Source organism: Athene cunicularia (assembly GCF_003259725.1).
Source record: "Athene cunicularia isolate RWA chromosome 3 unlocalized genomic scaffold, athCun1 chr3_part1, whole genome shotgun sequence".
Classification (NCBI taxonomy): Eukaryota; Metazoa; Chordata; class Aves; order Strigiformes; family Strigidae; genus Athene; species Athene cunicularia.
The window spans coordinates 116,762,276-116,779,274 of record NW_020799097.1 but is presented as its reverse complement, the minus strand read 5'-3'; the positions used below and the strand labels follow the sequence as shown (position 1 = coordinate 116,779,274).

The 16,999-nt window shown below is 45.7% G+C and overlaps 1 protein-coding gene across 1 annotated transcript; it reads left to right on the top strand.

Annotated features, from left to right (window-relative positions):
• The first annotated feature begins 5,495 nt into the window (after positions 1 to 5,495).
• On the top strand, positions 5,496 to 15,622 carry LRRN4 (leucine rich repeat neuronal 4). The gene is made up of 5 exons (XM_026846195.1): positions 5,496 to 5,610; positions 7,884 to 8,596; positions 9,796 to 9,997; positions 11,582 to 11,719; positions 12,848 to 15,622. Exons 2-5 carry the CDS (start codon positions 7,909 to 7,911, stop codon positions 14,166 to 14,168), a joined length of 2,349 nt encoding a protein of 782 aa, XP_026701996.1. The 5' UTR covers positions 5,496 to 5,610; positions 7,884 to 7,908; the 3' UTR covers positions 14,169 to 15,622.
• The last annotated feature ends 1,377 nt before the right edge of the window (positions 15,623 to 16,999 follow it).

Here is a 16,999-nt window from a genome sequence, read left to right as displayed (position 1 = left end):
TTCCACTGTTAAACTGGCCATTGTTAAAAATGGCCAGCATTTAACAGAACTAAAGCTGAATAAATACACATTTTAAAGCTACGTTGTCTAACACACTGGGAACAGAAAACATTCCACCGGTGTTCCAGAGCCCTGCAGACTGAGCTATCACAACCCAAGTAGCACTTACACAATTGTTCAAAAATGTAGCACCCATGCCTACCGTCATCCACTTACATAGCTCCCCTAAAGCCAGGGAAGCTACCAGACATCTACAACAAAGCATTAATCTTGGCAAAACTGGATTCAAAACGTTGATCTTTTGAGGAACTTTGTTAAAGCATTTTTTAGGTGTTATTTAAAATTTTCTTGTTAAAAAGGCCTCTGAGTGTAGGCCATTCTGTTTTCTGTCCTTGTTACTCTCACTGTGATATCTCATTCTAAACTTGTTTGTAAATTGAGTAAGGAGATGAAATGCCTGTAGAAATTATTTTACTGATGTATGTAACAGAATATGAAGAGATTACTTACAGAGATACTGTTCCTGAGGAACCAGATATGTAGCAGCCAGCTCTGCCTGCTGGAGGGAGCCACGCACATCCACTGAGTTGAAAGACATTTGCTTCTGCCCTGTGATGCACAATGATCAGTAAAGCGAGGAGGGCATGAAGCTAGGAGGAGTCACAGAAACATCTAGGTTGGAAAAGACCTTGAAGATCATCTAGTCCAACCATCACTGACAGTTCCCAACTCTACCAGATCACTCAGCGCTGGGTCAAACCGACCCTTAAACCCCTCCAGGGATGGGGACTCCCCCCCTGCACTGGGCAGCCCATTCCAACACCCACAACCCCTTCTGGAAAGAAATGCTTCCTAAGAGCCAGTCTAACCCTGCCCTGGTGCAGCTTGAGGCCATTCCCTCTTGTCCTGGCACTTGTTCCTTGGTTCATGAGACTCATCCCCAGCTCTCTGCACCCTCCTTTCAGGTAGCTGTAGAGGGCGATGAGGTCTCCCCTCAGCCTCCTCTTCTCCAGACTAAAACCCCCAGTTCCCTCAGCCGCTCCCCATCAGACCTGTGCTCCAGACCCTGCACCAGCTCCGTTGCCCTTCTCTGGACACGCTCGAGTCATTCAAGGGCCTTTTTGTAGTGAGGGGCCCAAAACTGAACACAGTCATCAAGGTGCGGCCTCACCAGCGCCAAGCACAGGGGTAAGATCCCTTCCCTGTCCCTGCTGGCCACACAACTGCTGATACAAGCCAGGATGCCATTGGCCTTCTTGGCCACCTGGGCACACTGCTGGCTCATGTTTAGGACATGACAAACCAGGCAATTGCTGGACAAACCAAGACTGGGTTTATATCTAAATATCTAAAGAAATGAAAGGGACGGGTGCTGTCACATCACCAAGAGATGTTCCAGAAATCACTGCTAATTCCTCACCACCATTGGCCCTGATTTTTTTGTCATGTCCTCTGCTTTTCCCCAGTGCCTATCAATAGGCTGTTTTAAATAACACCTAATTTGTGCCAGTTTAAGCAAACTATAGCTTTCCATTTTACAAAAGAAAGAGCTAATACAGCCTGCTTCCCAACTGTCTGTACTTCCCTCTCCTCAGCACTTTTTATACAGGGGCTGAGGGACCGTACAGTTTTCCTTCAGTAGAGGACTGGCCCACCTCACTCACTCAACACAGGCCAAGTATTTTCCTCAGAGTGTGAACACCACCTATGACAGGTATGACTCACAGTATTTAAAACCCGCCCAAGGATGCTGCAGGAGAGCTGAACACATGTCTTAGTGCCAACACTTACTCCACAACCAGCCTTCTACCAGACTCAGCCTCCACTTAGGCTTTGCTGTGTTAGAGCCGCTCATTTGGCAACAACAGACTCCCCTGAATTGTTCATGGGGCAGCACAGCCCTGTGCTTGCCGCTCAGAGCAGAGCTTGTCACACAACTGTTACAAGGGAGCCCCATAGATGCAACCTGTTGCCTAAGTGATCTGAACCCATGAATACAGAGATACAGGCACTGTGAATGTAGCTCTTGTAAGCAGAGTGAGCGGTGTGTTTTACTACTAAGCAAACACACCTACCTGCACTCCAAGTTGTCTTCACTGAGATTTCAGAGAAACTATCAAATATTGTGGTTTTCTTTCCTGCCCCTCCCTCCATCTCACTCCATGTGTCACTGTCTTTCCAGTAAACACTTCCAGCTGCTCTACAAGGAAGAGCCCTGCCAGCTCATCCCAGCTGGCTGTAAGCCCCTCCTTTTGTCATTTTAGTTTTAAAGGAATGATCCCTTGTTGCTGTCCTCTCTCCACGTATAGATGATCAGCTATCTTTTCTCCTTGCTCCACTCACCTTGCATGATATGTAAGGAACATTTAGGAAAGGAATCTGCTTTCAGTGCTTGGGCCCAGCCACAGCATCGAGTCATCTTTCATCCTACCCCTGGTCACCGAGCACGTCCCAGCCGGACTCCAGACATTCATTCCCCGTAAAGCTCTCAGGGTACCACACCCTCCCTTACTGTGCAGTAACCTGGTTAGACTTAGCTTTCGCTTGTTCGTACCACCTGATTTACACACAGGGTTACAGACCACAGGCTCAGCGGTCTGTAGTAACCAAGTTATTAATTGCACGGTGCCAGATATGTGAGATGTTTTAGAGAGAGGGTGAAAGCAGGACAAGGGCGTCTGCCCTGAAATTTCACAATGCAGAGACAAAATCCTGGAGAGGAATGTTGTTGAGACGAAAACAAAAAAAAAACCTTTAGGAAATTTACACCTCTGCTCAGCTGCAGCCCTATTCTGTAGGTCGTGCTTAATTAAACCAAAGTCAGGTCAGGGTAAAACACTACCAATGTCAGACGGCTGCTCTCTGTTCTTACTCACAACAAATACCACAGGGGATTTCACTGCTGTATTACTGTACAGACCACACACACACCCCCCATAGTTTTCTGAACCCTCAGGCTAAATAATCCTGTTCTTACGTTCTCTTCGTGTTCTCTGCAGGAGAATGTCTTGCTTGTGCTTGCTCTGTGGACTGACCTGCAAAATACTTCTTTTGTTGGCTTTAAAAGCCATTCTCTAGATTTTTTCAGGATATTTTCATTCCTAACCATCACTTGGATCACGGCCAGCGAGAAACATTCATCTCTTAAAACTCTGCAGCCTGGTACCATCCTCACCTTCTCCAGCTTTCCTAGTGCTCTGCTTATCTTGGTGTCACTAAGGAATGCAGTGCTCATCCCTAGCATTCCTGCAGGCAGGGGCTGTGCAGCACTGAATCAGCCCCAGGGAGGGGGCGTCTGGTTCAGCAATTTGTGCATTATCCATGTGAAAAGGCTGACAAAAATGCCCGCCTTTACTAAACATTCCCCCAGGTTGCCACTGAAATTCTCAGAAAAGCAGAAAGAAGAACAATGTGAAGAAACAGGGCCAGAGCTACGTGAGAACAGGCCAGTGATTCACAAAATCTCGCTGCCTGCTGCAAACAGATGATTTCAAAGAAACTGGTGAAGAGGGCTGCTGTCTGCCCTGGGAAACCTTCACCAACCCCTGGGCAGCTCTTTGAGATGTAGTATCATAGCAGTAATATTCCAGAGGATTGGTTTGCAGCTAGGCAAAGAGCTGCGAAAATACAATGCCTGCCTCAAAACCTAAGCACCCAAAAAAGCAGAAAACGAGGTGGAAAATAAAAAATAACAAAAGCTCATTTTCCAAGGGTGCTCTGCTTCTTGCAAGAGGTTCTCCGTATCACTCAGAAATCAAGCGCCTCTGGGCAGACTCCACCTTCCCTTCCACCTTCACTGAGTGGCCCATTTTTCCAGTCTTAAGAGGCTGCTTGTCTCAGCCTCCAAAATGAAGCCAGTAAGGTTGAATGCATTAAAGATAAGGCAACATTCGGCTCACCGTGTTTCACCGAGTAGTTTTCTTTAAGAGATTAAAAACAATACAATAACCAGTTAAAAGTCACTGTCTATAAATACTGAGCTACTTAATAGCACAAGGCAAAGCCAGGCTACCTCCCTGCTCCCCAACTTCTAAAGAGCAGCTTTGCAACTAACAGGTCTGCAAAGCCAGAGGGAGGTACGGTTGCCACCAGCCTGGCTGGAGCTGGACTTTCCTCCTACTATACCAAATTCTTCAGATTTTTTTTTGAACCTGCTCCACTTTGCCCTTTGAACCTAGCAGAGCGCAAATCTCTGAAGGTACCTGTTGGTGCTTACATGCCTGGCCTTCGAGCTGCTTCACCACCCCCAGCCCCCCCGGGGTTAATCTGTGGGATTAGCCCCTCATTTAGGAAACTATTTGTCTTGCTTGAGAGCCATTCCACACGGGAACAATACGTACATCTCGCCCAGCCTCCAAGGGAACCGCAGCGGCTCCAAAGAGTCCTACTAAAAGACAGTATCTTGTTCTGTGGATGTTCTGGTGTTTTTCAAGGCTCCCCACGGAGATAATAAATGACACGGTCAATAGATAAGGTCTGCGTACATGGAGACTCAAGGTTTTTGGGAAAGCAAGACCTTTATCTGCACTTTAGCACCAAAGGTCTGCGGTGCCTGCATGTCATGGAACGATTTTGTTCTCCTGACAAATGAAAACCACTGACTCCTGCTCTCCCTGGAAATTCTACTCATTAATTATATTATAGTAGCAACTGAACAACCACCCTTTTGCTTTTACTTTAGAACAATCTCTATCATTTTTTCCTGTTCCAGTTCCTGGCTTCCTCCTCAACTCTTGAACGGCCTAATTATTTTTTGAATGGTGGGAATGCTGAGAAAACTCAGCTCGGGGCAGGTCCCTTGGTGGGAGATGGTTTATATGGTCACTCTTACTTATCCAGCAGAGGAGAGAAGGAGCAGGAGGGGAATTCTGAGCCAGGCAGTATGGCAGATGCACAAGAGAGACCACAACCCACGCACAGCAGGAAGGGGAGAGGCCTCCCAAGTCTGTCACGGGCAGCACCGAGCTGCCACAGGCCCTCTCCATCAGCCGAGAGAATTCCTCTCTGCAGGAGCGGCAGGTGAGAGCTTCGCCTGTAACATTTCCCAAAGGCCTCCTTAGAGAAGTCATTTGACCTGCATGAACATTTCCAGGACTTACTTACAAGAGTCTTAGAAATATAAACACTTGAAGCTTTTTCTTGGTGCCTAGAAGGCAACCAAAGCCCAGGTCAGCAGACAAGAGCCTCAGCTTTACATCACCCTGACCTATCAGCAAAGAGGCACAGTAACTCCTCTCCCTTCCCCCCTGTCAGTGAGAGTTGGGGCTACAGACACTGTGATTTCCCTTTACCCCCCTCTGCTTAGACAGAGACGAATCAGCCCCGCCTGAATGTTGGGAAGCAAGAGCCCTCCCACCCACCTCCTGCTAGGGCCAAGGGAGCGGGGCAAGCTGCCCGGAGCCACCCCCTCTCCAGGCAGCGAAAAGCTGGATGCGGGGGAGCAAGCCTGGAACAAACCTCGCCCGCGTTTGTGGGCAGAGCCGCGAGCAGGGAGAGCTGGGAACAAAAAAGAGGCATTTCACGCTCTCGGCTGAGTCACCCAAGTGTATAAAATCAAGGCCAGGCAACCGGAGCCACGCAGAGACACGAAGCATCAGCATTTCTGGACAGGTACGTACAAGCGGATGCGGCTTAGAGGTGGGGAATAAGATTAAATCGAAGATCGGGATCCAGCAGCCCAATTCCTCCCCTCCTCTCCCCGCCATGTGCTGCGGGGCAGGGAATCCAGCGGCTCCGGGGACTAGGAAGCCCTGAAGCTGCTTGGCTCTCGAGCGGCTCCAGACAAAAAAAAAAAAAGACAAAATATACAATTTTCCTGATCAAATATACTACTTTAGTGGTCCCTACATCAAACCTGGGATGGCGGCAACAGATGATGGTCTGGGCAAGACCTGGCACCATTCAGGGAACAGCAAGTAGCTGTTAAGGTTTGGAATAAGTCTGAGATATTTCATACTACGTGGGGCTTCAGTCACACCCCCCCAGCTGTGATATATTTTTGCATGAAGAATGATCATTATGATGCCTGATAGCACAAAAGACAACTCAGTAGGAAAAGCACTAGTTTGGGGCAGTGGTTAATTCGCTTTTCTGACACAGATTACCTCTGCAGCTTTGGACAAGTCATTAGGACTTTTAAATTATTTTTAAAATTTTTTGTAATGACAAAGCCTGGGGTGGGACAAGGAGGGAACACAGAGGGAACTGTAACACTGAATAACTTGGTACCCAAGCTCCCGGGGCCCTGATCCCGGAGTATACTCTCCCTTTCTGAGCCCTTTGACTGAAATGTGGTTCAGGAGCTGCATTTTCAGCACATCCTTTCCCCAGCAGCAGGAGCGTGGAGCGTGTTTGTGGTAAGTCCTGGGCTTTTGCTGTTTCAAGTTCTGCTGAGGGAAGGAAAGCCTTTCCTTACATACGAAAGGTGCTTTTTTACCTGCCCACCCTATTGCAGTTTAGGCCTCTGTGTCCTTTAATGTTCGACCACCCTCCCCTGCCTGTGGAGGGACTGGACCACAGACACAGAAGGGTTTTCCTTTTCTGAGTAGGACTATAAATGCCAGTTTTCTGTGCTTTAACCGCTCAGCTGGTTTTAGTAGAAAATGCCCCTACGTGTGGAAAAAAAAATAGTGCCCCATTGCAAGCAGTTCCTATTCTCCCAACAGTGGCCGAACAAATTTTCTTCTACCATTGCATAGGAATGGACTGCGTTGCCTTCTCTGGAGTCGGTCTGCTAGGCTCACAAAAATCATAATAGTTCTGTCTGTGCATATTTATATGTATAGTTCTGAGGGTATTTTTGGTGATCTGAGTTCCCAGCCCTCGAGGAAGAGAAACTGGAAAACCATTCATGGAAGTCTTGTCAGGGAAAGAGGCTTTTCTAAGTGGATGAAAAGAGATTTCCTGATGAGGGATGCGTTACTGCCTCATTTTTATAGCTGAACAGATTTTAATTCTGTTGTAGTGTGATTTATAATCTGAGAAGCAGCTAATTTAGCATAATTGCAAGTATATTACTACTGCTTGTATATTTTCCACATGCTATGCCATTAAAATAAATGGCCATTGTATGAAGTTGGATCAAACATTTTTTCCTGGTTATAAATTCTGATGGCCAAGTCGTGCTGTGAAAGTCTTGCTACCAATCTATATGCTGAAAATATTTTCTGTAACTAAGACTTTTACATCCAGACAGTGGTACTTGATTGTAGTGAGATTCACTAATTACAGCTCATCGGTCAGATATTTACTCTGTGCAGACAACCTCACAGACAAAAAAACCAAAACAAACAAACAAAAAACGTTGCCTTGGTCACACCAGTTGTTGTTTGGGTATCTTCTTGTTAGATAACTCAACGGGCCGGCCAGACTGGACACTGTGCCGCCCGACAGCCCTGTAGAGGGAAATAAACCATCGGGTCAAGTCCCATAACGTGCAGCATCCCTCTCCTGCAGGTTGTCCAGCATGGTACTATGCTGTTTCAATGCCGGAGTGGCACTGGCACCCTGTACTGCACGGAGGCAGCTGAGCAGAGAGCTGGGGAGCCCGTCTCCTACGCTCCTGCTCTTCTGGGTGCCAGACTGGTACTGGGGGTACCGGTGTGGGAACCAGGGACGTGACACAACTTGTTTGCTTTCTGCATGAAAAACTGTATGTGTACGCTTAAGAGTAAGATCGCCTGATACTTCTGTCCCCAAGGGTTCAGGTTGACTTGGGCTTAATTACAGAAGAGGCATTAATGATCGCTTCTGCTGTCTGGATGCAATCGGAAAAGATTTACAAATGTTTCACTTTTCCATAGCTTCGAGCTGCCTGAAGGGATTTAATTTCCTTCTTAATGGTGATGTTTTGTTTTCCCCTCCCTGAAACAAATCCCAAACAGATCTTGCAAGACACTTAGAAGAAGGATGTTTTCAGGCTTGCTCATCCTTTCTCTGCTGGTGGGGAACACAGCATCGGGCCCGGTGAGCAGAGCAGAATCTGCGGCATCCAGGGACGTCACCACCTTTTTCCAGCTAGCTCGGGAAGACCCTTGGGAGAATGTTAATCTCACCAGCATGTCCTGTGAAGATAGGAAGAACAGGACCTGGATAACCCTGCAGCTGACCAACAGCAGCCTGACAGCCTTCCCCGTCTGCCTTACGGAGACCCTGGAGACCTTGGATCTCAGCAACAACCTCTTGGAAGAGGTGAATGGCATGGAGATAGCCAACCTCCCACGGCTGCGTGTGCTCTCGCTGAGGCACAACCATCTCCAGGCAGTTAGCTGGGGAGCTGAAGCCCTCAGCAGTCTCCTCTCCCTGGACTTAAGCTTTAATAAGCTGTCATCTGTGCCGTCATGCCACAGCTCTGCCCTGCCTAACTTGAGGTGGTTGTCCCTGGCTGGAAATCCATTGATTGAAATCCAGCCGCTGGCTTTTTCCTGTTACCCTCAGCTACAGTTCCTGAACCTCTCTGCAACGCTGCTTGGGTGGGATGACAGCAGAGGGATTAGGGAGTCTGCTTTTGCCATCAGCACATCTCCCAGCGAGGCCACAAACAGGCCTGGAAGCACCATCAACATGCTTGATATGAGCGGGACCTTTCTTGAGAAAAGTAAGTTTCTGGATTTCCCACTGTAAACACAGGGCCCGGGGGAGCAGAAGCCTTGCTGGGACGATGGCTCCCACCCTGGCCGAGCTAGGGGTGGAGGGGAGACACCCCATGCACGCTGAAAGCTGCAAAGAGCTGGTCCAAGCGTCCGAGGCACCCTCCAGCTGCTGTGCAACTGCTGGGGGGAAACCCTCACACAGACCAGCCTCCTGGGGGGAAGGGACACTGCCAAACAGGACTATTTGTCCCACGGTAGTCCCCCACCTCTACCCTAATTCTGCTGTCAATGCTGAGATTAGTTTTGGGACACGCAGGAGGAAATACATTTCTTTTTCCAGACACACTGCTGAAATCTTTCTTTGGTGTCACTGTAGTTACACTCTGCTTTATACCACTGTTACTGAAGTAGCACAGAGAGAGGCTTTTTGTGTCAAACAAAACCAGCCAAAGACTTCTGCACAGGGAGGCAACCCCTGCCCTGAGCAATCTACAGCATGATTTTTTCTTGTCTGCCTACCCTGCCAGCCTCAGTTTATAATGGAGGTGCTGAGGCCGAACGGGCATCAGATGCCTTGCCCAGCTGCTTTCAGCCTGGGGCAGAGCCCAGGACCTTAGGGGGTCCTCGAGCTCTAGTGGTTTCACCTCAACTCAGATACACCACCAAATTTCCTCCATTAATATGCTTAATCTCTCTTGGGGTAGTGAGTTACCCAATTCAGTTGTGGGATGGAAAGGCACTTTTGTATAAAACCTGTTCTTTCCCATTCATGCCTCTCGGTTCTTTTTCCTGTACTGGGAGAAAGAATTTATTTGCCTTTCTCACACCAGTCAGGACTTTGTAGACCTCCTTAATCTTCCCCCTCCCCCCACTTCTCTGAGCAGAGAAATCCTTGTTCATTTAATCTCACCTAATAGGAAGACTATCCCATATCTCTTATCAGTTTTATTGCTTTTCTGTATCTCCCCTTCTTTTCTTCTGCCCTATGACAGCATGACCTGCAAGTAATATTACAAAAATGTGATTTATACACTGCATTTATACACTGGTGTATTGATTTTTGTTCTACTCCTTTGCCAAAGAGAATAGCTGCAGAAGACCACAGAGATATTTTATCTTTCCGTGAATTCAGTACTTTTTTCTAGGTAGAAATCACAGGAATGCTCTATTTATGCAATAGATATAAATCTTTTTTCTTCTTCAGTTCAACCAGAGTGGACCAGAGACTTGCCCAACCTCAGATCACTTCACCTGACAAAGATGTCACGATTAAAAAGCCTCGATACTGACTTCAATTTCTTGCCCAGCCTCCAAGAGCTAAACTGTCAAGATTCCCATTCACTGAGTTTTGTGAGGACAGAGATGTTTGACAGCACTCCTCATCTGAGCCATCTCTCATTTGAGAAGTGAGTTGATTTCTTTTTTCTTCCTCACATAATGTTGCCTTTGCTTCACAGCACCATGTGGTGCCTGCGAGCTGACTTTTATGCAGTTTGCTTGTTATCAAATATTTAGGAAGGAGGTACGGGCTTGCGTGCCGCAGAGAAACAACACACTGTCTTACACTCAGGTATGCCATGTAAAGCCTGTGATTTAGACCTGACACAGCCAGAGATTTAATACAGCCCAAAGAGGCAGAATGAGACACACAGCACAGTTACCTGAGATCACATCCCTTGTGCTCCCACTCTTCTGCCTTATCTCCCAGTGGAATGGACGAACTCATCTAGCACTGTTCAAATCAGCACAGATCCACTGAAATCCACTTAAGATACAAAACACGCTTCCCTCATCTACAGTGTCTCACCAGAGAAGCAGGTCACTGAGGATTCCGTGCTCTACAAAGGATGAATGCTGACAAGTTTCCTAAAATCTGCACATTGGAAACAGTCAAAAATCCTGTCCCTCCCACTTCTAGTGTGAGATTAATATAGTTCCTTGCTCAGCATTAGTAAAAACAATGGTTTAGTCCTTATTCAAGAGGTAACACCTCAGTGTGGTTTACTCAGTATTGAAATACTTACTTATTGAAATACTTACTTATTGAAATAGTAAGGGAAACAAAACTCTGAAAGTGATTTATCAAAATAACAGCAGATAAAATGCACACAGAACAGTCAGCATTAAGGAAAATATTTGGAGAGCTCTTTAAAAGCTTTCTATAATATAGGCCCAGATTATAAGCATATCAGAAAACACACTAGAGCACTGCCTGCGCTCTAGGAACCAGTTTGAGGTAAATAAACACATTTAAGCAAAAAAACCCCAAGGGATTCCATCCCCCACTACATTGTCACCCTGAATTTGCACAGCACTTTACAATACCTGCAGGAATAGCAGTTCAAAGTGCTAAAATCATGACCCAAACTTAAAAAACAAAGGAGTAGCAGTTAAAGCCATAGACAAAAGAGAGCATCTTCTAAGCACTCAGGCTGCAAGGAAGGTCACGTTATCACACTCCTCCTGCAGCTAGGACAGCTTAACACTGTTAAACACTGTTTAAGCAAAGTCTTCCTGTATGAGTCATTAGTCATTCAACTTGCGTGGGTGAGAGCCTATATTATGAAAATGAGGCAATTAATGTGAAGAGGATGATTGGCATAAAGTCAGGCCATTACAAGCAAACTGAGAAAGAAGCTAGAGAAATGGTGTAGTATAAAAGAAATGCTGAATGCGTGATGGCAGAGAGGAGATCATCTTTCACGGAGGACCCTTGCCAAGTGCTAGGTGCTTTCCCTTCCAGTTGCCATCTCTAAAGATGGTCTCCCCCTTTTGTTATGTTTTAACACACAGCAGCTAGGCTGCAAATTAGAGATGGGCAGGTATTAGACTGGGCTTTAAAAGTGCCGAACGGTGGTGGTGATAACCAGCTACTTCCAAGGGAACTGGGAATATTGTTTTGTGTTTTACACCTGCTGGGATACTAAGCACACTCCTTTTCTTGGAAGGTAGCTCATTGTTTGCTAATCATTGCATTTGTCATCTTGTAGCTGTAACCTGAGTTCCTTTAATCCCTGGAATACCAATTCATCAGATAGCATCATCATCAACTTGTACGGAAATCCTCTGGTATGCGACTGCCAGCTCTCCTGGCTGCTCTTCAAGCCCACAAAAGTTGTTCTGCAAAAGTGAGTTCAAGGAGATCAAGTGATGCTCTTCAACGTTAAATGTATTAAGTTATTTGGGGGACCAAACATTCATTACCATCTAAGTTATTCAGATTCCTGTGTGTTCTTCCCTTCCACAAGAGGCAGAAATGCCAAATAGAAGTCTACTTCAGGGACAAAGCATGGGTCAATTATACTTGAATGTGGACAAATACAATAGGCACGTGTAGAACAGTATAAAATGTTCTTACTTTAGTGGATTCTACTTTTATTTTCTCTCTCGGTTCATATTTCTCTATTAGCTGGAGATAAAAAAAGAGAGCTGGCTTGGGGGGCCTTGATGGGTCAGCACTAGGAGCGGGAACTGGAAGACTTTGAAAGAACTTTAACAAATTATTTCCTCCTTATCCTTGCATTCTTAAAAGCAGCAACAGCAGCGGCAGTCAAACAAACCCCCTTGCAGATAGCACCGTTTGTCACCTATTGTTTTCATGCTCTCCTACAGTTTTACGGACCAATTACAATAAGCTGTAGTTAAAAGAATTACTTTGCATATGTATGATGTCTCTTCCTTTTGAAAGGCTACCGAGAAGATTTGTCATCAGTAGCAGCAAGAGTGGGGAAGTAGATTGTTAAAATTAGATTGTTTCTCATCGGGATGGGCTTAGCAGTTGCATTCTTTACAAAAATATGCAATGTCTGAGTAAAGAGAGCTTAGTCATTTAAAAGCACACCCCCATGACAGCACAGCTCCAGCTGGTTTAAGGATCTTGGGAACCCTGTTATATCTCTCTCCATACATTCCCTCCCCTCTTAGTGTGGGATTAAAGTCTGACTCTTCAAGTTACCTTGAACTCCAACACTCTTGCTAAGGTTCACGGTCCTTGTACCAAAGGCTGATTCCCCTCAGCAAAAGATATTCTTGCACCTTCTAAAAACAAAAAGTCAGTCAGCTGAGTTCCCTCCCAGTGCTGTGGAAAGCCATCTGCCAAGCACAGGAGTATTGTTAAGACAACCTAGCCTTGGTCTATAGATTTCACATCTTCTTTAATATAAGGACTGGTTTTGGACAGCAGGTTGCCAATTCCAATCCAAGCAGCCTGTAATGTTCTTGTGCATCTTGCCTATTCTAACTTTTCCCTTCTTCAGGGCTTGGGAGACGTTTTGCAACACACCTCAGGAAGATTGGGGCAGACCTTCAACATCTTTTTCACTGCTAGAGCTCTACGATAAATGCCAGTCTGAGAGAAACGTTACACTACCCAATTCAGTCACACCTTCTGAACACGATGCTTTCAGCCTTACCAGTTATGATGCCACCGCTGTAGTAACAACAACAGACTCTTCTCTGCTAACCAAAGACACTTACACCAGCCCCCTGAATCAGTGGAATGTAATGAGCATGACAACAGCCAACCCAATGGAGCTGATGCTCACAAAGGCCAACAGTTCCTCCCACGAGGAGGGAGCAGTTTCCGAATCAACAAGCAGTTCCCCTTCCTTCATGTCCGTAACTGCCTCCTCGGGTTTTCCCAGTGAGCTCTATAGTCAGTCCTCAGATCTTGCCTCTGCTAGTCAAACAGATCAGCTAAAGAGAGAGCTCACACCAACCAATGCGACCTTTCCCCAGGAAGGCCCATTCAAGCAGACCACCAGTGGTTATTCTACTGGAGCAACAGGAAAACCCAACGCCACTGACCATTATCTTCACTCCTTTGCCACTCACACCAGGGAAGGCAGACCACAAACGAGCCTAGCGCAGCTCAACTCTACAAGGACCAATGCCAGGCCAGAGCCTGCAGCCACCAAATCGCTGATCCACTATGTAGATGACTACGATTACAGTGAGCAGTCGATGGAAAACCCAGTGCACGTGGCATACCCCTCCTGTGATTACAATCCTTGCCGGCACCTTCAGAAGCCGTGCAGTGAACTTCAGAGGGCATCCCAATGTTTATGTCCTGGCATGTCGAGGGAAGATGAGGTCCCAGATCCACCGAGGCTTAGAGAGGTGTCTGAAGTTACAGACAGCTCTGCACAGATAAACTGGTGTGCCCCATATTCAGTTGTTCACACTTACGAGCTGATTCTTCATGCTGAAGGCAATGAGGACAGAGAGTTTGTCCTGGACAACATTTATTCCACAGCAAGGGAGCACACTTTGTATAATCTAGTACCATACACCACTTACAACATTTGCGTGACTGCTTTGAACAAAGCAGGGTCAAGCCAAGCAGTTAGGGGAACTCTAGGTAATTCATGCACTAGATTTAAAACAAAACCCAGCTACAAGTCTATCTTTGCTGCTCTGTCTGCAGCAAGCGGACTCTTTCTCATTTCCACAATTATTTTGTCTGTGTGTCTGTGTAAGGCATGTAAAAAGCCTCAGAGTGAGCAATACGGTACACACTTAGTCTCTTACAAGAACCCAGCATTTGACTATCCGTTGAAACTACAAACCACTAATTAGCTCAAGGTAATTGTTCTTACACATTCAAAGCTCACTGTCTCTATCACCTTGGTATGTTTTCATGAGGCTCTAAAAATGTCCTTCAGCAAAACTATGAAACATCAGACTTCATAGTCCTTAACGTTTCTAAGGGAGAGAAAAACATTAAAGAGAAACTAATAAGGTAGTCAAAGAGAAAAAAAGCTTTTGGGCTCTTGTTCATGTGCTAAGCAGCAGCAAACCTGGACACTAACCTTGAAAAGTTGTTTTTATAATCACTTATAATATAGGAGCATACATTTCACAGTGAGAGGCTGCCTTGCCAGCTGTCTGCCTCCAGTATCTCTCAGAGGTACAGTCTGCTGAGAGCCATGATCCAAGATGCATCTAGCTATGCAAGATAGACTTGGCTTTTATTCACATAAGTGAAGTTGGGTTTTAGATTTTATCTAATGTCCATATAAAGGTATTATCCAAAAAGAGAGAATTACTGGAAGGAGCGAGAGAAAGGTCTCCCTGGGCTCAGTGGCAAGGTGCTGTGCAGATCTAACTCTGTCAAGTAACTCTGGTGACTGCAACAGCTCAGGCCAACTTCAGGAAGAAGAAACATGAACTGTAGAAATGGACAGGCCAGGATGCTTAGGGCAGGAATAATTGTTTTGTTCTGACTTTGTACGATGTTTTCTACAACTGAGGTTCCCGAGTGCTACCACAATACTGATCTACAGGTGGAGTGAGGAGGTTGCAGTACAGCAGTAACCCACAGAAGGGGGGAGCACATTACCATTTGCTTCACAATCGATTTTAAGCAGAGATGATTGCTCAGTCCTATCTACAGATTTAGCAAGCTGATAATTTGCCTCTTACAGAGGCAAAGAGCCAAGTAATGAAACAGTTTAATGGGTATATTGCTGAGACTTGAAAAACTGAAATCCCATCCACTAGCAGCAGACAGTTATGCAGACATTTTTCAAATGTACTTTTGGGTGCTAATTTCGGCTACAAAAATAATGAGAAATGCTGAGAATCTCAGTTCTACAGCACCTTTTAGCTTGCCGTTAAAATTTGAAGAGCTGTTTGTGTAAGGGGAGGAGTTTGTCCTTATCAGATACTTCCCGTTCAGAGACCCATAGGTTTATGTTCCATAGCTGTGCAATTGTGCTGCTGTATAGATACATCAAATCTCCCCAGATGTCAGAGTGGAAGGTGTTAATACAGTGTAAAAGAGTCTCTCTTCATTCGAGTTTTTTTTAAATGCTTCCAGTACTAATGGAAGTAAAAGCTAAAGAGTTGTGTTCTAGTACTTTGTTAAAGACCCAAATCTTTGCGGAAATAAAAGCTACAGAGTTGTGTTCTGGTTCTTTGTTAAAGACCCAAATCTTTGTGTTGTCTTTACCATGTACAATGTTTAGCCTGAGACTGAAACATGTTGTTGTTTTGGAACAAACTTTCAGCATATAGTAAAATCATGTTTCTATTACAGTAAATCTGTGTGATCTGATAAGAACTTTCATTCTGCATGTGTGTAAGGTGGCCTGTGTCGTCCTCACCCTTAGGGGCTGGCAGCCCTTTCCTGCAAGTGCGCCCTTTCTCCCACACCAGTGCTGGGAGTGACATTGTCACTGGGCAGATGCTCAGTGCAAATTCCTGCCATCTCTGTCCCATGCTTGGCTGAGCCCCTAACTCAAAACTCACAATAGAGGCAAACTGCAAATGGAAAAACTGGGATGGTGTCATCTTTCACTCTGAAAATCTCTTTTATTTTCACATTCTGGTGATTCAGACCTTTATAGGTTTGTACTCAGATTTTCATATTTATTTCCAGCCTGTTATTTCCTGCATTTTCTGGAAGCTCTAGTGAACAGGTGCAGATGGTACTATAACTTCATTTGAAGTGAGCAGGAACCTTCAGTCTTGGCATCATTATTCCAAACCGGGGCAGAGATCTCTCCCTTGTGTTTGTACAACGTAGCTTAGAGATCTTGACTGGAGTCTTTGGTGTTAACAGAAACAAAGCAGAGGAAAATAAGAGATTCTTGAATAGCAATTTGTAGTCTTGAAGATTAGCTCTAGAGGAGGAGGAAAAAAGATACTGCATCTGAAAATAAAGATTGCTCCATCTTAACTACGAGTTAGACCAAAGCAACAGGACACTGTTTAAAATTAGATTTTGAGAGGGTATTTCTAACTACCTTTTATAACATTACAACACCTGACTAGAAAGCTACAAGGCCTGCAGATCTGCCAGTATCAGGATTTGACTTCCCCAAGGGTCAGTGCCCAGGGGATGCTCCAACCTGACACTTGCCTGAAAGCGCAACCTCATACTGAACTCAGTCTCTGATCCTTTCCTTCCTGTGAGATGCGGGATTATCACAACTGATTTCTCCAAACAATCGTCACTGCAGCCTCTCCTGACTTTTCACAAGCCTTCACTGCCTTCAAGTCAAGTCAAAGCCTCCCATTCTTTAAATTGCCCTTCCCGGGGGAGCCAAAACAACTGTATTGGTCCCACTCCCACATCCCCCGCCTGCTCCAACTTTAGAGTAACCCTCACAGCCCAGTTTCACAGAATCATCTAGGTTGGGAAAGACCTTGGAAATCATCTAGTCCAACCAGTTTCATCTGGGCTGACACACTGTCCCAAAGTACAGAGGCCCAAGCCAGGGGTTGTGCCTCTCCTGCCTGATCACACTACCCTTTCACAAGCAGGATGTAAGAGATTTGGCAGCAGGATTCAAACCAGTGTGTCTTTTTATCAACCCTTGTGGTAATTTAGCAGTGCTTCACATGCAGAAGTTGGGGTTTTTTTTTACCCCACTACCACTTTATAGTTTCACCAGAGTTTATTT